General features: G+C 42.4%; 1 protein-coding gene across 1 annotated transcript in view; it reads right to left on the reverse strand.

Moving 5' to 3' along the window:
• LOC144690685 (3-phosphoinositide-dependent protein kinase 1-like) overlaps positions 1-22,151 on the reverse strand; it is a 103,749-nt gene that overhangs the window by 9,588 nt on the left and 72,010 nt on the right. Inside the window, exons 2-10 of the mRNA XM_078558427.1 lie at positions 19,034-19,330; positions 11,812-11,854; positions 10,731-10,868; positions 10,402-10,546; positions 7,334-7,431; positions 6,845-6,920; positions 5,480-5,548; positions 2,733-2,829; positions 79-252 (exon numbers count right to left, since the gene is read on the reverse strand). Of these exons, the coding sequence (XP_078414553.1) occupies positions 79-252; positions 2,733-2,829; positions 5,480-5,548; positions 6,845-6,920; positions 7,334-7,431; positions 10,402-10,546; positions 10,731-10,868; positions 11,812-11,854; positions 19,034-19,330 (1,137 nt within the window). The remainder of the gene's footprint in view (positions 1-78; positions 253-2,732; positions 2,830-5,479; positions 5,549-6,844; positions 6,921-7,333; positions 7,432-10,401; positions 10,547-10,730; positions 10,869-11,811; positions 11,855-19,033; positions 19,331-22,151) is intronic.

Consider the following 22,151-nt stretch of genomic DNA (forward strand, 5'->3'; position numbering starts at 1 on the left):
ACAAGAAGGTGATTATTAAATTATAAAATGATATAAAAAATGGTAAAGGCAATTTGGAGCAAAGGTGCAAGTACTCACATTGCCATAGCAATCCTCGTCATCCTCAGACATTGCCGGGAGATATGCGGTGAGTTTTGGAGGGATCTGAAGGTGCAGATTCTCCCAGGCAACAGGTTCAAAGAACGGATGGGCTTTGAGGAGTCCGTAACCTCCCAGCTCTTCACAGCCAAGGCGTTTGGTGTGTTCAAACACCTAGAATGTAGGGGTAGGGAAAACATTCTTGATATCAGAGGCAAGAATACCCAAATAGTTACAAACTCTGGTGCCCATTCCATTATCCTCTTCACTCACTAATTTAGTTGGTGCTGTAATAAAGTTCTTTTAATTCTCTCAATAGTGTGAATTCACTAACCACGTCCTACAAACAGCAATCAGATGATTTACCAGTTAATATGTTTAGGTGGCAGAGACGTGTTGGCAAAAACACTAGAAGTACTCCCTGTTTCTTTGAATAGGGTCACAGAATCTTTTACATCCACCTGACCAGGTAGTTGTGGCCTTAACATGTCATCTGAAAGACAGCATCCACAAAAGTCCCCAAGTATTGCACTGAAATGTTGGCCTGGATTAGAATGTTCACTGGACTAGGGTTTGAACCCATGACTTTGTCTGCCTCAGGCAAATGCATTACCAGCTGGGAAAAGCCATGAAGCAATAGCCTAATCCAAAAGCCTACCCAAGTAACAAGTCTACAATCACAGCAAGTGAGCTTCAGACCAGCAGAGCCTGCACTTGTACAGTGGGCACATTGCTGAACATTTCATTTTTCCACATTATTCTAGAGTTCAAGCAAAATAAACATATCATAGATAAATAATTAGGTTTATGGTCATCCACAAGTTTTATGAAAGGGAAATTGTGTTTGACTAATTTATTGGAGTTCTTTGAGAAAGCAACAAGTAATGTGCTGAAGGGGAACCTGTTGATGTAGTATACTTGGATTTCAAAAGGCATTTGATAAGGTGCCACATTAAAGGTTACTACATGAAATAAGGGCTCATGGTGTAAGGGGTAACATATTAACGTAGAGGATTGGTTAGCTAACAGGAAGCAGAAAGTAGGGATAAATGGATAACTTTTGGGCTGTCAAATTGTAACTAGCGGAGTGCCACAAGGTTCAGTGCTAGAGCCTCAACTATTCACAATCCATATTAATGACTTGGATGAAGGTTCAGAAGGTATAACTGCTAAATTTGCTGATGATTCAAAGATAGATATGAGAGTAAGTTGTGAAGAGGACATGAGGAGACTGCAAAGGGATATTGGTAGGCTAAGTGAGTAGGCAAAAAAATTTGGCAGATGGAGTACAATGTGGGAAAACGTGAACTTGTCCACTTTGGCAGGAAGAATAGAAAAGCAGCATATTATTTAAATAGAGAGAGATTGCAGAACTCGGTGGTACAGAGGGGTCTGGTGTCCTGGTACATGAGTCTATGCAGATACAGTGATTAGGAAGGCAAATGGAGAGTTGTTGTTTATTGCAAGAGGAAATGAATATAATAGTAGGGAAGTTCTGCTACAGTTGTACAGGGTGTTGGTGAGACCACATCTGAAGTACCGTGCACAGTTTTGGTCTCCTTATTTAAGAAAGGATATAATTCCATTAGAAGCAATTCGGAGAAGGTTCACTTGACTGATTCCTGGGATGAGGAATTATCTTATGAGGAAAGGTTGGACAGACTGGGCCTGTATCCATTGGAGTTTAGAAGAATGAGAGGTGATCTTACTGAAACATAAGATCCTGAGGGGGCTTGACAGGGTGGATGCTGTGAGGATGTTTCCCCTAACGGGAAGGACTGGAACTAGGGGACACAGTTTAAAAATAATGGGTCTCCCATTTAAGACTGAGATGAGGAGAAATATTTTCTCTCAGAGGCTCATTATTCTGTGGAATTTTGTTTCCCAGAGAGCAGTGGAGAATGAATATTTTTAGAGCTGTGTTGGATAAAATCTTGATTGACAAGGGAGTCAAAGGATACAGGAGATAGACAGGAAAGTAGAGTTGAGGCCACATTCAGATCAGCCATGATTTTATCAAATGGCGGAACAGGCTCGAATGGCCTACTACTGCTCCTAAAATGTTTGTTTGCACCTGCAGAATAAAGCTAGTTGATGCTGACAAGCTTTTACAATACAATCAGCAGCAGAAGTGAATCAGGAGCAAGGGAACTGCATACACAGATTTAAAATTTCAGAGCTGGACCCCCCCCAAAGTCAAAAAGCAGTGAGGGTGGACTTCTCTCCCATGACCACTATAAAAACAGAAAGCATCCCAGTTTGATAATGATTATTTTACAAACAGTGTCAAATTAAAAGTATTATTTGGGAATTCCAATCTCCCTATGAATCAAACCGTTGGATCTGTACATTCAATGCATGAGTTTTCTTTTTATACAGATTCTCAAAACATCAACCAGTTACTAAGCATTGCACAGTAAATGATAGTTATTAACAACAGTCCCTCTCACAGGGAGATAAATCCCATGTGGTCTTCAGGTTAAAGGCATCGTTTGTATTATGGAATACTGATGTAACATCATATCTTGCAACCTTATTTTTATTAAAGCTGATTTGAGATTAGTTATTCAATGAGAAACTGAGAATACAGTTGTTTGGAGGTCAGGATTTTGTCTGCAGCACAGGCTGGAGAACATAGACATTAAATCACTTACCAATAGTTGCTGCACCAAATCTTTCGCTTTTGGGAAAAACTTTTCTGGGAATTCATATTCTAATTTAATAATTTTTTGGAATATGAGATATTCATTGCTGTAGAGGGGAAAAATCATGCAAAGATTAACAAACAGTATTAAGTAGACTTCAAGACAATTCAAAAGTTCACTGGGCTTATCAAATCTTGGATAAGACCTTCTTGAGTGACATGTTCACTGCAGGATCAGGGGTGGGGGGAGGAGGAGTGGTGGTGTCCAGGTCTTGGCAGCATTCTCCATGACCTAATGAAGTAGCAAGTGAGCGTACTGACCCGTGCACAAAGACTTGCAGGTTAGGCAGTTAAATTTGCAGTCCAGTCAAGTTCATTGACTTCTGCTGGTTCTGCGATAGGGGAATACAAATGGCTTCAGTGCCTGGATGAGGTGTACACAAACAGCCAGGGGTCTCACTAAGCTGTGACTCTTGTTGAAAACTGCGCAGGTGAGGCCAGGATCAGATTCATTTGCAACATTCCACATGACTAAGCACCTGCTAACACCTCCACATGTAGGCTGGCTACTTGGGGAGGTGCTGAAGGTGCCTTCCTCATTCCTGCAAGGAGAGGGACCAGTGTTTTTAATAAAATGCAAAGGCTGGCACCCTTGATGACTCAGCTGGTTAAGTGCAACAAATCTCTCAGACCACGGTGGTCCTGGATTGAACCATAGTCTGTGTAGAGTGAGCTGATCAGCTAAATTAGAGAAAGGACACAGCTTGATTTGTGGACCAGGACTGCTGCTCCTGAGCAACATCTAACAACCCCTGCTGGCAAAGGCACATACTGGGCATGGTTGGCATGCTTTAATGGCCAAATAGCCTGTTCAAACATAATGAATAATTGCTTTCTACTGTACCATGGTACTTAAACAAAGAACCAATGCCTTCATGAGATTGGGGAGGGGGTGGTTGTGGGTGGGTGGGGAGGAGAAATCTTTAAAAAAAAAATCAAACCAGGTGATGAAATTGTCCCATTAATCATTTAAGTCCTTCATTGTTTCATAGATGGTGATGGGCTTTCCACTGGGTTAATGCAGCAAGTCACATTTCCACTATCTGAACTGATGGGCATGTGACTAAAGACACTTCTTCACCAATAAGTGATAAAGGTCAAGGACTTTCCTGCCACTGCATAAATCAAATTGTTTAGTAAGCATCGCAGATTGAAAAGTTACAATACTTGCTACTTAGAAACATTTATTTAAAGAAAGCAAAGTCTAAGTTCCATTGCCAATGAACAGAATTTGGTCCCTTGCTATCAATTCATGTCTGTCTTAATCAATGAAGAATGTAGTGACAAGGCAGCTCACAGGTATCCCAACATGCTTCAGCACAGTACCATGCAAATTCTAGTCTATGCGCACTGGCTTGCAATCCCAAGATGCTTTGTGCTGTGCCATCAATGGACAGTTCCAGGAGACATCAAGTGCAGTAGGGGAAGAGGGCAAAAGAAAATTAGGGGCCAGTTATTGATGGCACCCCATGCAAAGCAGACCAGTTGTAAACCAAACCCTATTAATCAGGAATGGCACATCATACAATGAAGATAAGGAATGAGCAGGAACTAGTAGCAAAAAAAAAAGGCATGAGAAAGTCCTTCAAAAAGTATATTACAGCACCTGGAAGTCTCTCTCTATAGTTTTATTCAGAGTGCCTTCAGCTAAATTAATGGGAATTATTTGAAAATAAATCAAACTTAGTAGTGGTATTGACAAGTTTAAACTGTTCTTTAGGGTAGTGTCCTAGGCTCAACTATGTTCAGCTGCTTCATCGATGACCTTCCTTCCATCATAAGGTCAGAAGTGGGGATGTTTGCTGATGGCTGCAGAATGTTCAGCACCATTCACAACTCCTCAGATACTGAAGCAGCCCATGTCCAAATGCAGCAAGACCTGGACAATATCCAGGCTTGGGCTGACAAGTGGGAAGTAACATTCATGCCACATAAGTGCCAAGCAATGACCATTTCAACAAGAGAGAAACTAACCATCGCGCCTTGACATTCAATGGCATTACAATCACTGAGTCCTCCACTATCAACTTCCTGGGGGGGGGTTACCATTGACCAGAAACTGAACTGGACTAGACATATAAATACTGTGGCTACAAGAGCAGGTCAGATGCTAGGAATCCTGCAGCGTGTAACTCACCACCTGGATCCCCAAAGCCTGACACCATCCAGGACAAAGCAGCCCGTATGATTGGCACCCCATTCACAAACATTCACCCCCTCCACTACCGACGCACAGTGGCAGCAGTGTGTACCATCTACAAGATGCACTGCAGGAACTCACCAGAGCTCCTTAGACAGTACCTTCCAAACCCATGACCACTACCAGCTAGAAGGACAAGGGCAGCAGATAGATGGGAACACCACCGGCTGGAAGTTCCCCTCCAAACCACTCACCATCCTGACTTGGAAATGTATCGCCATCCCTTCACTGTCACTGGGTCAAAGTCCTGGAACTCCTTCCCTAACACCCTGTGGGTGTACCTACATCACATGGACTGCAGGGTTCAAGAGGCAACTCACCACCACCACCTTCTCAAGGGCAATTAGGGATAGGCAATAAATGCTGGCCTAGCCAGCAACGCCCACGTCCCATGAACGAATTAAAAAAAAGACAATGGACCAAACTGCCAGAAATGAAATCTTGTAGGGCCTCATCCCGTATCACAACGTACCATTCTCATCGGCTCAAGTACTTACCCAGCCCTAAATGGTGGCAGTCCAGCTACCAGCTGGTATATAATGCAGCCAAGAGCCCAGAGGTCAGAACTGTATGGGGTTAGAAAAATAAACGTCAGTCATTGTATTTGCACACACGTACTTCAACAAAGGTGAAACAGTTGGAGAATCCTGCTCTGTGAATAAACTGAAAGTGATGTCAGACCAAGCTTGAGCTAGATTAGCAGGATCATGCCTGCCATTCCATTCAGTTCCCATTTCAGCATCGCAAGTGCAATCCACTGCTATCTCAGAAAACAAGTAGAGTGGGGAGAAAGCCCAGTCTCCCAGGAAGTGTGCCCGAGTGATAATGATACATATTTACAGGAACCCATTGGGTGGGATAGGAGTAAACCAAATGATTTTTTTTTAAAACCACAGTCCAACAATAGAAAAAAAATGTTTAACCTCTCCTGTTGTTGATTTGGGCTCAGTTGTGATATTCTCTAAAGCTGAGACACATGGTCGTTGGTCACACAAGAATACAGTAAGTCCTCACTTAATGTCGACTCACGTAACATTTTTTCACTTTAACGTTGTTCATAAAGTAGTGTCAGTATATCCGTTTAATGTTGCCAGTTTCACTTTAACATTATTTGCCAGAGACTTCCTCTTCTGTGGCCTGTCTGCTCACATGACTTTCCCCACAGTTTTTCCACCCTCATTCTCAGTCTCTCTTCCTCCTGCTTGCCTACTCCCAGCCTCTGTTCTCACCCAAGTCCTCGAGGTCTGTTCTTCAGCAGTTCCCGACTCCTGCTTCTGGGTCTGCTCCTGGCTTCCAAGTCCTGGGCTCCACCTAGTGGCAGAAGTTGGTCAGTGCTGGCAGCTGCTAACTGCACCAACCAACTTTTGCCATTAGATGGAGCCTGGTCAATCTAAATGTACTAAGGTGGAGTACAGTATTGTAATTTTTAAAATAATTTAATTTGTATATTGCATTTCTTTTATATTTAGTGATGCATTTTATTTTGCAAGTTATTTCAGCTAGGAATGCACAGTGCTGTACATGTATGGTACATTATTTCAACTCGTACATTTATTTTTTCCCCAGCGAGAAAGGAACATTATCTGGCTTTAACATTGATTCCTCTGGGAACCCATGGTTCACTTGAAGTTGTTTCATTTCAAGCTGCGATTTTCAGGAACACAACTACAACTGTAAGTGAGGACTTACTGTAATATGCCATTTGGGTGCAATACCAGATGGTGATCAGCAGCTGTAGAGAAACTGTACCCTATGAAGGCGTCAGCACCATTCTGGGTGGGGATGGGGGAAATTATTGCAAAATACCAAGCTTAAAGAGAAGTACCAGTGTCAACAGATGTGCATTGAGAGTTTCCACTTGCCTTTTACAAGCTGATTTCTCAGTCAGAAGCTCTGGTGAAACATACTGTGCTGTTCCAACAAAAGAATTTGCTCGTGCTGCAATACCAAAGCAAGACAAAGCTGTGAAACATTTTTACAGAACAACGGTACACTCATTCACCACACTCTGTATTCTTACCCAAGTGTTTTAAATTCAAGTTGACAGTAAGTGAAATTACACAGGCTTAAACAAAAGAGCACAAATATTACAAAGGCACTTTCCATAGTCAAAATACCATTCAAAGTTTGTATTTATACAGCATCTTGTGAACTCTCTCAGAAGCAGATTAACTTCATAAGTGCTGTGACTTACAGACATAAACACTGCACCCAGACTGTGCTGTGACTCAGTTTGGAGTGCCTGTCGCTAACACCGTATGTTTATTCCCCAGGACTTGTTTGGTTATTCATTTTTGCATATCAATTTTCCACTCAAAAGGTTGACGGACAGGAAAGGGTTAGTTCTGCACCTTGTGTACTATCTGAAGATAATACTTTTGCTGTTCCGAAGTCGGTAATCCGTATGTGCATGTCCTCGCTCAGCAAAATATTCTCTGGTTTAAGGTCCCTGAAATCATTTTTAAAAAAGGGTTAAATCACAAAGAACCTTCCAATTGGACATTTAATGTTTACGACTGGGCAAAGGTACAAAAAACTAACCTCATCCTGACCAAACCTACTCATTTTCTCAAAATATGTTTCTCATCCTGCTCTCCCCAATCAGAAGTCCCCTGAAGTGACCTATACTGCTCCCCTCAGAAGACTTTCTATTGGTCCACTATTATCTTTGGGTGAATTAGTCTTGCCTGACTTCCCTTTCTACCCCTAAATTTTAATTGTTACATTCAGGTTTTCACCAGAAAACAAGGAGCAAGTCAAAGGGCTGATTCGGAGCACCATCACCAACCTCTCCAGCCCAACCCAGAGACAGACCAAGGGTCCCCTCTCCCCCAGAGAGGAAGCAAGCCCTCGCTACCCCCAGAGGCAGTCCTGCTCTCCTCAAAACTACTTTGGCCTTGCTACATCTCTCTCCCTTCAAATAAAAACAAATTCCTATTCCTCAACTGTGTTGAGCACTCACCAGCCATTCCAGTTCCTCTCCTGACATCTGCCTCTCTTTGGCCTAAGAATACATATATTCTTCCATGTAAGGGCACTATACAATTGAGTCATAATACATCAGAATATAGCAGTGAATGTTTCATATATTGCTGCCCCCACAGTGTCATGCCCATGACTGCAGTTTGTTTCCACTCAGGAGCCGGAATGTCATGGCCTATTTGCAGTCTGTGACACGAATGAGTAGATATCTCACTGACAGAAAAGCAGTAGCACAGTATTGCCTTTTATAGGGCTCAATACATTTTGAGAATTGGTCACAACAACTGGAGATGGGATGGTAGGATTTTTCAGTATTAGAGACCCAGTTTTCAACATGCAGACGTGGAGATGAGGCAAGGGCTTTAGCAACACAAGAGCATTCTTTGAACAATTATCTGGTGTGGCCCACACTTGACCTTTAAATGGCGAGCTGCAATGTAGCGGGCAACTGCTGACTCTAAGTGGAAGGCTGTTTCTTTAGTGTTCAATGTGGGACCAGCACTGGTTACAATGTCTTTCCACCAGGTTCAGCAAGTGGTGGAAGTGCGATTGTATTGAAGAGCAAGAAATATAAACAGAAAATGCTATAAATACTCAGATCAGGCAGCATCTGTGGATAGAGAGAATTAAAGTTTCAGGTCAATGACTTTTAATCAGACCTAAAAATGCTACAGATGTAACAGGTTTTAAGCAAACGCAGATGTAGGGAAAAGAGTGGGGCGGGGCAGGGCGGGGGGTGAGACCAAAGGCAACATCTGTGATAGAGTTGAAGGGAGGAGAGATTAATGACAAAAAGGATGATGACGATGATGCAAGGCAAAAACAGGTTGTAATGGGACAAGAAATAAAAGATGGCTCTATAGACGGTGTAAATAACAACAGCAACATCATTACCAGCACCTTCTGTCCATCTTGTGGAGTAAGCGGAGGAATGCAGCAGTTTGTTATCATGACCAAGCTTCCAGTCAATTGTCACTTTCCTTCTCCGCCCACTACCAGAGAGATTTCCATCATAGCCTCCTACACTGTTCCAACGACGCTCAGAGTTCAAGGAACAGAACTTCATCTGTCGATTAGGTACTTTTACAGCCTTCCAGACTCAACATTGAGTTCAACAATTTCCAATCTTAACCACAGACCCTATCTTTTCAGAGGCCAGGTGCTGGTAAGGATTCTGCTGCTGCTATTTACAGTTCCTCTAGACCCATTTTTGTTTCTTTTTTTTTGTCCCATTACCGTTCCATTTTGCTTTGCAAACCTTCCTTCATTAATCTCTCCTGCCTTTCACCGTATAAGACCTTCCCTTTTGTTCTCCCCACCCTCACCCTGCCCGTGTACTTTCTTAAAATCGGTTACATCACTAACTTTGTCCAGTCTGACATAGGTCATTTCTCTCTCCACAGATGCTGTCTGACCTGATTATTTTCAGGATTTTGTTTTTGTTTCAAGTTTCCAGCATCCACAATATTTTGCCTGTTGCATTGAAGAGGAGTTTCATTTACAGCACATTCCCTCCCCACTCTGACCTCAATGCCCATATAGTTCATATCTTTTCAATTCCACTACCACATTCTTGTGAAATCCAAGGCAAAGTCCTCACTATTATCTCCACCTTCCCATCATCCATCAGATTTATTTTTTCATGTCTAATCCACTTTATCCATTTACTGCTTTTTCTTCACTTTGCGTTGATAAAATCCTTTACTACCTACCTTGTTACCTGCCACTCCATGGCTTTTCTAATCTTCCTCCCTTCCCCTCCAGATTTCTCATATTCAACTCAATTTTCTATTGTATTATGAATCTTAGATTTGTCAGATGACTCAGAGCCTCAGTTAAATTCTGCTATTCACCCAAGGAGCTCCAGGTTTTTCTGAAGACCTTTACTCTGTGTGAACATCCAGTCTGTACCCTAATAACCTCTGACTATATTGTCTTTTAACCAATTTTCATCACAATTTATCCTTACCTAATTCAAATTCTTTTCCAGTCAAGTACCTTAACCTCTGACTGTTGTGTGCATTCAGTTCAAGTTTTTGATCCTAAGTTCAGATCATGAAAGCAAGGCTTGCAACTGAACTGACGCATTAATATGAGTTATATGGTTGAACCCAGTTTTCATCACCTGAAATCACCGGTAAGGAGGCACAAATTGGGTGTTAGATGCTTTCCCATGTTTTAGGGGTTGGCAGCATATATCATTTCCCTCAACACAGGTGCATTCTCCAGCAGGAGTTGCTGGAAAGTGATTAAGTGCTTACATTTCTCTTCTTGGTCCAAGGTTACCTGTACCGGTTCTATTGCTGCTTACGCAGCACAGACTGGCGAGTTAAACAGACCTTTGTGGTCTGCATGGCTCAACTGAAAGCCAGTGACCCACTGGGAAAGCAACTTATTTTTGCATTGATAACTAATACAAAATAGTGAAACTCCTTACCTGTGTATGATCCCAATCTCATGTAAGTATTCTAGCGCTGAAACAATTTCAGCAGAATAAAATCGTGTGCAATTCTCATCAAACGAGCCCTGCTTACGAATGTACTTAAGAAGCTCTCCATTTTTAGCATAACTAAGGCCAAAATCTGCATTGAAGTTAAGGACCTAATTGTGCTTTACTATAATATTAACAGACTACCAAGATGAAAAAAACTGAATTTGTAATTTTTAAATAATAATTTAAACTCATGCAAGACAAGCAACAAGTTCATGGCTTCCCAGCATTTTCTTTCAAGCAATGACTGGGACATTCCAAAAAAAAAAGGATACAGAGCTTCTCATCATCCTGAAAAGTGAAGTAGAGTTTTACAAAAAAGGGGTGATCCAGGCGTGACATGATATCCCTCTCTCGGGTAACGTATGGTACCTTGTTCTCCTTAATGATATGACGCTTCTCCAGGATTTTAACTGCAAGGCAACAAGGAAAGTGCTTCACTGAGGCTGCGTGCGTGTTAATTAGAAACAGATTACTCTAGTTGACTACTGATACTGCTGGTTCTTACCAGTACACAGCTCCAAAGGCAACAACAACCCTGTGCCACCAATTTTGCCTTTATATATTCCCAGAAAATGAGTGCTAGTTGGCTATAGAACATGGGGAGCTCAAAGCTGAAATGAATCCGATCTCCACCCAACATTCCAAAGCACAATTCCCCGCTGAGGTCACAAGACAGGGATAAGAGAACCTAGATGAATTTCAACTCCATAGACTACGAAAGCCCCAGGCCAACAATAACTGGCTGGCTGCTGGCCAAGCTAACATCTGCTAACTCCAGGTGGTCTGTTTGGCTTAGTGGGGATGACTTTCCGTTCAATTTGGCAGAACAGCAAGAAACTACAAACATTCACACATTTTCCTTGCAGGGCAATCCTTAAGCTGTTGTACCATCCAACTAAACAAAATGAAATAAATAAGTTTGAGGTTAATGCTCCCACTATCTGTCTCACTACTATGTTGACTCAGGGCCATTCACCAACTTGCTGGCAGGCTCCTGGAAACACTGCTCTTAACCTGTTGTCAAGGGTTGGGAACATGGCATCCTTTCCCACTTCACATTTAATTTGCTCCTGAATTCAGGGCAATGCAGCACAGGGGAAGGAAAGAGTCAGGCCTTTACTATGGCCAAAGTCCAGAACATAATGTAGCCAAACCCAAGTTGCATCATCCTGTGCCCCAATGCATATATGATCCCACGACATTGCCATGGGGGTTTAGGAAACCTGTACAGGACTTTGGGATCTTACAGCCAATGTAAGCCAGAAAGCAGTTTTCTCAAGATGACCGCAGCCGCGTGTATGAGTCCATGATGGGGTCGACAGCCTGAAACCACCACACAAACTTTTTACTTACCAGCATATTCTTTACCAGTTGCTTGCTCGCGGGCCAATACAACCTGCATAGAAACAAATAAAGCAGTCAACCACATACTACAAAATCCTTTCCGAAAACGCAACCTCAAGTGCTCATTTACATGCTTCATCGTCAAAGGCAAGGCTCCGTCTCTCAACATTAAAGGCTTCACTTTGCTCCTCTTTTTAAACTCTCCTAGTGCAAGGCACCACTACTGCACATCTGACACTGCAGCACTCCCGTAGTATTTTACCGCAGTATCAGCCTGGATTATGATGTGCTCAAAGCCACCAGAGTAGAGCTTGAACCCTCAACTTTCCAACTCAGGCGAGATGCTAACACTGAACCATGGCTGACATCTTGGTAAACATGTACTAGAAAATAACCACAAAATGAATGGACTACTGCAAAATTCCATCTGGTTCACTAATATCCTTCATGGAGGGGAACCTGGCACCCCTAAAGTCATCCGACCTATATGTGGCCCCAGTCCCAAAATATAACTACTCTTCATGCCCTCAACTAAGGTTAAGCAATAAGATGTGGCTTGCCAGTGTTGCTCACATCTTAAGAACAAAAATAAAATTGGAACATTCTGTAAATAGGGACATGAAAGAGCACTGGATTTAGCAGATGCAGCAGTGATTAGGGAACCTGATTAGGCAGGCTGCAACATCTCAGGCCAAAACCTGCAACTTCTGCTTATCTTGTGCTGTGTAAGTGACACAGGTTTGTCAAAACATGTCCTGGAGATGGACAGATAAAAATACCAGAAATAATCAGCATGTCAGGCAGCATCTATGAAGAGAAACAGTTAACATTTCAAGTCAATGATCCTTCATCAATACCCTGCCTGACATGCTGAGTATTTCCAGCATTTCCTGCTTTTATTTCAGCTTTCCAGCCTCGGCAATATTTTGGTTTGTGTTTGTGCCCTGATACATGTGATATGATTGGCAGGCCTGACATGGTCAAAAGTATTTTTCAGTGGTCAGCTTTGAGTTACGGTGAGTGGCATTCCTTCTTGAGATGTTAGACTGAGGACTCAGATGCCCTCTGGGATATTTTTTATTCTTTCATTGGATGTGGGTGTTGCTGGCTAGGCCAGCATTTATTGTCCATCTCTAATTGCCCTTGAGAAGGTGGTGGTGAGCTGCCTTCTTGAACCACTGCAGTCCATGTGATGTAGGTACATCCACAGTGCTGTTAGGAAAGGAGTTCCAGGGTTTTGACACAGTTACAGCAATGGAACAGCGATATATTTCCAAATTAGGATGATGTGTGGCTTGGTAAGGAGCTTGCAGATGATGGTGTTCCCATGCACCTGCTGCCTTTGTCCTTCTAGGTGGTAGACGTTGTGGGTTTGGAAGGTGCCGTTGAAGGAGCCTTGGTGAATTCCTGCAGTGCATCTTGTAGATGGTACACACTGCTACTACTGTGTGTTGGTGGTGGAGAGGGTGGATGTTGAAGGCGGTGGATGGGATGCCAATCAAGCGGGCTTCTTTGTTCTGGATCATGTCGAGCTCGAGTGTTGCTGGATGTGCATTCATTCAAGCAAGTGGGGAGTATTTCATCACACTCCTGACTTTTGCCTTGTAGATGGTGAACTGGCTTTGGGGATTAGGAGGTGAGTTACTCTCTGCAGAATTCCTAGCCTCTGACCTGCTCTTGTAGCCACAGTATTTACATGGCTACTTCGTTCAGTTTCTGGTCAATAGTAACCCCCAGGATGTTGATAGTAGGAGATTCAGCGATAGTAGTGTCACTGAATGTCAGGGAGCTGGCTGGATTCTCTCATGTTGGAGATGCTCATTATCTGGCACTTGTGTGGCATGAATGTTACTTAGATAGCAAAGATCCCACTATTTTGAAGAAGAGTAGGGGAGTTCCCTCCAGTCTCCTGGCAAATATGCAACGCTCAAGTGACATCACAAAAACAGATTATCCGGTTATTTCATTGTTGTTTATGAGATCTTGCTGTGCTCAAATTGGCTGCTGGGTTTCTTGTATTACAACAGACTACACTTCAAAAAGTGATTCATTGGCTGGGAAACTCTGAGACTTCCGGTGGTTGTGAAAGGTGATATATGCAAATGTTTATTTTTTGATTTTTTTCATCAACCTGTGTCAAGTAGAAAAATCACAATGGGACTGGTAGGTTACTTTCCTCAGCTTCCTTCAGGTTTTACCTCCATTAACAAGGAATACCACGAGGTTCATTTCTCACATGAAAGCTTTTCATCAAGAACATATTAACATTTAACATATTGCAGAAAATTGTTAAAACCTTGCAACCATTACGCTTTGGAAGCGAGTCTGAGTTAACCGAAATATTAGACTGGAGGGCAAAACTTGTCTTTTGTAAATTGTTTTGAGCCTGAGGCTAAGGTCTATTTTTGATATTCACCGTTAGATCTGATGGTGTGACGGGATCCCATATTATTTACGGTACACACACCAATGATAGAAAGTGTTTGTGGCCTGCAGTCCAGAAAGCTTTGCATATGCAAAGGGCCATTTAGGTTCGTTAGGAATGAGGGCTTGCTGTGTACAAGGACTCTTGCATTGGTCAAGGTAAAATATATCTGAAGCAAACTCAAATCACTATCATTGAGTATACATTTCCTCTCTCCATGGGCACAGCCCACTGTCTGACTGCACAAACCCCAGGTATGCGGATTACTGCTGGAGTTTACTGGCAAGAACTGCACAGTTTACCAGAATGTGGGGGAGCTGGCATTGGTTCGAAGGTTATCAGAGACACCTGCAAAGAATTCTACCCATCTACCAGCCATATCAATGGTTAGTCAACCAACAGCACCTCAGTGTTGTGGTGAGGGCTCTCTCAGGTACTGGAACAGAGGTAATGGGGATTGACTGCTATCTTTTCCCAGCAGACACCTCAACTTTGAACAGTCATGGACCACCCCAAAAGCAGCAAACACACAAAACTTCCAAGGAAAAAAAGCTCTGAAATTTCTGTCCAAAATTCCCAGATGATAATATGTAACACATAAATCTGATCAGTTGCATTCCATAGAAACAACCTGCAATTAGAACAGCAAAAAGATATTTAATTTATGCACATGGTTTTAAAAATCTTAAAAACTTCCTCAGCCAGAGGACCTGCCCACTTTTTAGCAAGACAATAAATCAAAATCGCATTAACTAATTTTAACGTGCATAAAAACAACTGCGTGGGGGAAAACTTGCTTGAGGTTTACAAAGGTTCTCATCCAGTCCTGCTATCACAGCAAAGACTCTGAGAGACCATTCTCAGCAAACAAAGCACACAGGGGTATGGGAACCTGAGGGCACATTCAGAGTAGAGAAAGGGGAGATGGAGAATTAGTGAGTGACTCTGAAAGACAGAAGCAGCACAGGTTAAAAAGTGCACAGCACAGTGTTAAAAGGCTTGAAGGGCCAAATAACCTACTCTTGCTCCTATTTTCTATATGTAAATACAAGGAGTATAGTAAATAAAGCTGTTGAGCTGGGGGCATAGATAGACAGATGGCAGCATCATGTCATCGCTATAATGGAACCTTGGCCTAAGGGGGGGGGGGGGGAGAGACAAAAATGGCAGCTCAACATCTCTGGATATAGAGTTTTCAGACAGATTAGGGAGGGGGTTAAAAAAAGGTTGGGGTGTAGCATTATTGGTTAAAGAATCAATTACAGCTGTGAGGAGGGATGACATATTAAATGAAGCATCAAATGAGGCCATATGGGTTGAGCTCAGAAATAAAAAGGGGCAACCACACTGTACTATAGACCCCCCAAATAGTGGGAGGGAGTTAGAAAAGCAAATTTGTAGACAGATTTCTGAGCACAAAAACAATAGGGCAGTAATCGTTGGGGACTTCATCTACCCTAATATCAACTGGGATACGAATAGTGAGGGGCACAGAGGGCGCAAAATTCTTGAACTGCATTCAAGAGAACTTTTTCAGCCAGCGCATAATAAGCCCAACGAGATGGGGCACAATTCTAAATTTAGTCTTAGGAAATGAAGCAGGACAAGTGGATGAAGTAACAGCAGGGGAGCATTTTGGAGATAGTGGCCATAATATAGTTAGATTTAGCATCATTATGGAAAAGGACAAAGACAGAACAGAGGTAAAGTTCTAAATGGGGAAGACAAATTTTACAAAGCTGAGAGGTGAGCAGGCGAGAGTGGACTGGATACAGCTATTAGAAGGAAAAACTGTGTCAAATCAGTGGGAAGCATTCAAAGGTGAGATTCTACAGGCACAGTGCAGACATGACCCCACAAAAAAAAGGGTGGTACTGCCAAATCTAGAGCCCCCTGGTTATCCAGAAGCATACAGGCTAAGATAAAGCAGAAAAAGAAAGCTTATGGCAGTCACAAAAGACTTAATACTGTCGAAAGCCTAGAGGGGTATAAAAAGTACAGGGGTGAAGTAAAAATGGAAATCAGGAAAGCAGAGAGAGAATATGAAAAAATATTGGCAGGTAAAATCAAAGAAAACCCTAAGATGTTTTACCAGTACATTAAGAGCAAGAGAATAACTAAGGAAAAGGTAGGGCCTATTAGGGATGTACTTGGTAACTTGTGGGTTGATGCAGAATATGTGGGCAGGGTTCTCAATGAGTACTTTGTCTCTGTCTTCACTAAGGAGAGCGATGATGCAGACATTCCAGTTAAAGAGGAGAAGTGTGAAATATTAGATACAATAAGCTTAATGAGAGAGGAAGTACTGGAGGGATTGACATCCTTGAAGGTGGATAAATCACAAGGTCCAGATGGATTGTAGCCCAGACTGTTGAAGGAAGCCAGGGAGGAAATAGCAGATGCTCTGAGGATCATTTTCCAATCCTCACTAGATACAGGTGAGGTCCCAGAGGATTGGAGATCTGTGAACACTGTACCATGATTTAAAAGGGGTGCGAGGATTAAGCCAGAAAAATCATAGGCCAGTCAGTCTGACTTTGGTGGTGGACAAATTATTGGAAACAATTCTGAGAGACAGGATAAACTTTCAAAAAGAAAGGTATCGATTGATCAGGAATAGTCAGCATGGTTTTGTTATGGGAAGATTGTGTCTTACTAACTTAAATTTTTTGAGGAAGTAACAAGGATTGATGAAGGTAGTGCAGTGGATGTCAGCAAGGCATTTAACAAGTTCCCACATGGCAGACTGGTCAGGAAATTGAGATCTCATGGGATACAGGGGAAAGTGGCAGGTTGGATCCAAAATTGGCTCAGTGACAGGAAACAAAGGGTAATAATTGATGGATGTTTTTGCGAATGGAAAACAGTTTCCAGTGGTGTTCCACAGGGCTCAGTGTTGGGGCCCTTGCTGTTTGTTGTATATATTGATTTAGACTTAAATGTGGGAGGCATGATTGGGAAATTTTAATATGACATAAAAATTGGCCATATAGTTGATAGTGAAGAGGATAGCTGTCGACAGAATGATATCAATGCTTTGGTTGAGTGGGTGGAGAAGTGGCAAATGGAATTCAATCCAGAAAGTGTAGAGTAATGCATTTCGGGAGGGCAACAAAGTAAGGGAATACTCAATAAACAGGTGGATATTGAGAGGGGTTGAGGAAGTGAGACACCTTGGAGTGCACGTCCCAGGTCCCTGAAGGTGGCAGGACAGGTGGTAAAGAAAGCATATGGAATGCTTTCCTTTATTGGGTGAGGTATTGAATACAAGAGCATGGATGTAATGGTGGAACTGTATAAAACGCTGGTTAGGCCACAGCTGGAATTTTGTGTACAGTTCTGGTCACCACATTACAGGAAGGACATAATTGCTCTGGAGAGAGTGCAGAGAAGATTTACAAGAATGTTGCCAGGGCTTGAAAATTGCAGCTATGAAGAGAGATTGGATAGGCTAGGGGTTGTTTTCCTTAGAACAGAGTAGGCTAAGGAGTGACCCAATTGAGGTGTACAAAATTATGAGGGATCTTGATAGGATAGACAGGAAAGCCCTGTTTCCCCTAGCTGAGGGGTCAATTACCAGGGGGGATAGATTTAAGGTGATAGGTAGAAGGATTAGAGGGAACATGAGGAAAAACGTTCACCCAGAGAGTGATGGGCGTCTGGAATTCACTACCTAAATTGGTGGTTGAGGCTGAAATGCTCAACTCATTTAAAAGGTACCTGGGTCTGCACCTGAAGTGCTGTAACCTGCAAGGCTACAGACCAGGTGCTGAAAGTGGGATTAAAATGAGCGGCTAGTTTCTTTTTTCTCTTTTTGGATGGTGCAGACACGATGGGCTGAATGGCCTCTTTCTGTGCCATAACTTTTCCATGATTCACAGTGCTGCCAGAGATTCTGATGCATTCAAACAGAGATCCTGGCTACTCCCTATGCTCAACATTCCAAAATACCGATTCATGGGTTACAAGGTTCTGTGGACTCCTGTAAATCAGTCCCTCCTTAAAATTAATTCCAAGTAATTAACACAAGACTTGGGAATAATGAGGGCTATATAAAACAAGTACCAGAAACTTGTCTGTGTAAAGCTCATGCCTACAGTACATTCCCCAATGTACTTCAGAGCTAATGGATTATTTTTGAAATGTTATCATTTATGAAGGCAAACACAGTAAGGTTCCAGCAACAGCAATAGGATGACTGATTAATCTGTTTTGGTGCTGTTAGTTGAGGGAGCAGCATTGATCAGGTGCTGACTAAACCTCCTACTCTTTAAATAATCATGTGGGATCTTCAACATCCATCCAAACAAGGAGACAGTTTATCATGCAATGCAAAAATAAATGGCATCCGTGTCAGTGAAGCTCGCCCTCAATAATGCATCGATGTCAGTCTAGACTTGGTTCTCAAGTCCTGGACCGGGTCTTTAATCGGGGACCTCTTGACTTAGAGCTTGGTGTTGTGTGCTTTAAAGTGAACTAAGATAAACAGTTAAACAACACATTCCTTTACAATCCGCCTGCCATTCATTGGCCCGTACATCTGAATTACTAGTAACAGACCATATAGGTTTATTTCCATCTGTTTGAAGGTCTTTCTCCCATATATAAGAGAGAGAAATACAAATGGAAGACAGGACAAGCCAGCATATGGATGGCATATGGATACGGATGGGGAAAAGAGAATAAAGATGGGGTGGGCAGCAGAGAGAATGACAATGAATACAGTCAGCCTTGACATATAACCAAATATGTAGATATATGCAACTTAAATATGGCAATATACAAACAGACATTTAAAATACATACTGTTGAGAATGATCCCTCCCCAAGAATCTTGCCAAACTTGAAGTCTTCGGGCCGTTTCTTCCGTGGTTGCTGAGTGTGCCCCGCCACTTGTTGCCGCTGGGTCTGTGCTGTCGGTTGTTGCCGTTGACCCACATGCTGTGGTAAAGAGCTCACCACTGGTCCAGTATCACCTGCACTACTGTCCATGGTGATACCAGAGATAACAGGCCGCGTGCTGGAGTCGGACTGATTCCTCACCATGGATGGAGATGGGCATGAGCAGAGGACCACACTGGACTGAATGGGAACAGCATCATACTGCAAAATAAGGCAAAAAGAAAAAAAAAATCATATATCAGTTCAATCAACAGAAATCAAATCGTAGGGCCAAGACTTGCATTGTGCGACTTTATATGTAATCCATACAGGCAATTCATGAGTCAAGCTACTACATAACCATCCACTAAACCCCATCCTCTACCACAGGTTATTTTAGAACAATAGAACAAAGTCCTGACAAATCCCCCAACACTCCAGTATTCACTGATAACTGCCCCACCCCTTGACTCCCTGACTAGAAACAATGCTCACGTACCCAGGAGAGGAAAACAGAGTCAAACACACTGGAAAAAGGGAGATTCATCTGCTGCCATCTGCAGGCAACGAGAATGGTAACAAAAATAAAGTAAGTTGTCTTCCTGCAAGGTTCTCGTCTTCTGTTGGCAGGGCAGGGGCACAGTCTCATACATTTTTTCCACTTGGCTAATCCTTGTGTGAAGTTCAGTAATGCGCATATCAATTTATTAAACCAAATTTTATTTTTGTCCAATAACATTCCCAACCAGGATTTGGGGGATGGAGGGAAGAACACTTAGTACACCAGAGTCGAAGCAGGAAGTCTCGACTCTGCCAGTACTAGTCTTGAACCAGAAACTGATAAACCTTGGGCCACCAATTCCAGAATTCCCACTTAAGTACTTCCTCTACCACACTACACAATTGAAATCTGACCAGTTTAGAAGTGTAAACAAAATTCAAGTGACTTGAGAGATCTTCTCTCCTCTCCCCAAGCCATTAATCCCTTTTAATAGAGTATGATTCCACAAGCCTTAACCCCCTGTGGTACCTTACCCTTGTATCCAAAGCTGACAAAAGCCAGGCCAGCAGGTATTAGCAGGACTTTAGAGCCAAGCCTGATCCTCTCTTCACCTGGTATTCAAATCTACACTTCATGTAGATGATCACTGGATATAATGATAACCAGCAAAAACTAAGACTACTTCTCCCCTTCCTTGAGTGAATTTATAGCACCCATACCACTGCTCCAGGCAGACTAGATTGAACCCAGGATCTTAGGCAGGGCTTCTACTGCAAGCTTAGCATGGCTGCCCAGGACTTATCCTGTCTCTGGAGAAGGATGGTGAGAGACCTGTGCAGGTGCTGGTCTCACTCTATGTTGGTTTGACACTGCCTCAAGGGTAACTCCAGTACTAAACTGGGTTTACAAAGTGTTTGGGGGATCCTTCTGAACTCATGCACATCTTGTATTTGCCCATGGTTATGTTAAATATTTAGAATGAGTCAGTGCTGTCACCCATAACTGTCTAAATATTGTAATCTTAACCCAGTAATCACGTAGGCACATATCTCCCCTGGACAGGTGAACAGTAGTCTCAGCAAGTCTAATACTGGTATCTGGAGCTTTTCTGATTTGCACAAAACTGACTTCATCTTTGAGCCACCAGGAGGAGCTCCTGATTTTTTAAAAATAAGATGACAGTTTAACCAGTATTAATCTGTAGTGAATATCTTACCCATAAGCAGCCTTGCAATCACCTAATGGCTCAATTTAGGATCAGTCATGCACCGAACTATGGCAAGTGGGTTTAAAGGATGCCAAGCCTAGGAATCAGCCTTGCAGTGTTCTGGCCATCAGTGAAAAGATTGACTCAAATGTGCAAAACAAAGGCACACAGCAGCACAAGGACACTAAATATTCATATTCCTTAATACCACTGTTCTGCAATATCTCAAATAATACCAGATCAAAAAAAAAAGCTTTTAAAAGTGCCCTGAATTTTAAACTTTACACTTATTTCAAAGCATTTCACCAATTTGCCCAGTTGTTTTTTTTGAAAAAGTCCTGTGGATTTTCTACTAAATAAAAATAACATCTGGTACTTTCCCAGTAAGTGTCTTCAGTTACCATTTTAGTCTTAGACAATCTACATAAGCCACAGAAACTTGATAGGTTTCTCCCCAAGACATACTGAAGTTGACAAATGCAGCAAAATCAAGATGACTATTCAAGACCCGTGACATTGATAATTATCACCACTTTTTGCAATAATGTGTTAATCAGTCAGAAGCAGAATATGCTTGAACAAAACAAACGTTAATACTCAGGATTACAAAATGTGAGTTCGTGGAACACTCCCAAGAGATCATTCTTCGGAACACAGGAACATGAGTAGGTCATACAATACCTAGAACCTGCCCCATCACCAGATCATGGATCATTTGTACTGCAATGTCATTTATCTGCCTTTGTTCTCTGTGTGGAAAGTGCTTCCTGATTTTGCTACCGAATGCTATAACCAATTTTAAGATTATGCCTCCTTGTCCTTGACAACCCCATTATAGGAAATACCTATGGCTTGAATGTTCCAGTCTCCAGATGGTCGTACAGTGGACATTGCCTGGAAGATACGCTATGTGATCCCTCAGAAGTCCCAATGTACAGACTGTGCGTAAATTGCATGGGAAGTTTCAACTTCTGATGGGCAATTCTTGTGTCTGGAACCCTCCAAAAAAGTATCCAATTTTGAGTTAGAGTTGGAGACTCTGGGGGTGGTGGGGGAGGGTCCGACTTGCTTACCTGGATAGTTAGTTACCCAGAGAATGTTAGATTGAAAAAAAAAACGTCTAACTTCTGGGGTCTGATCAAGACTACCACCTCCCCACCCCTGATACCTCACCACCCTATCCACACTGTCACCCAACCCACTTATCTCAGGTCACACATTCACTAAGACAGTGAAAAGCTATTTAAATGTCCCAAAGTTTTCAGTACATTAATGAATGAAGACTTACCAAAATTCTGCAGCTGGTGCCGTAAAAAGGGGACATGGCTTCACTT

The sequence above is a fragment of the Cetorhinus maximus genome, chromosome 15 (assembly GCF_964194155.1).
Source record: "Cetorhinus maximus chromosome 15, sCetMax3.hap1.1, whole genome shotgun sequence".
In the NCBI taxonomy this organism is placed as follows: Eukaryota; Metazoa; Chordata; class Chondrichthyes; order Lamniformes; family Cetorhinidae; genus Cetorhinus; species Cetorhinus maximus.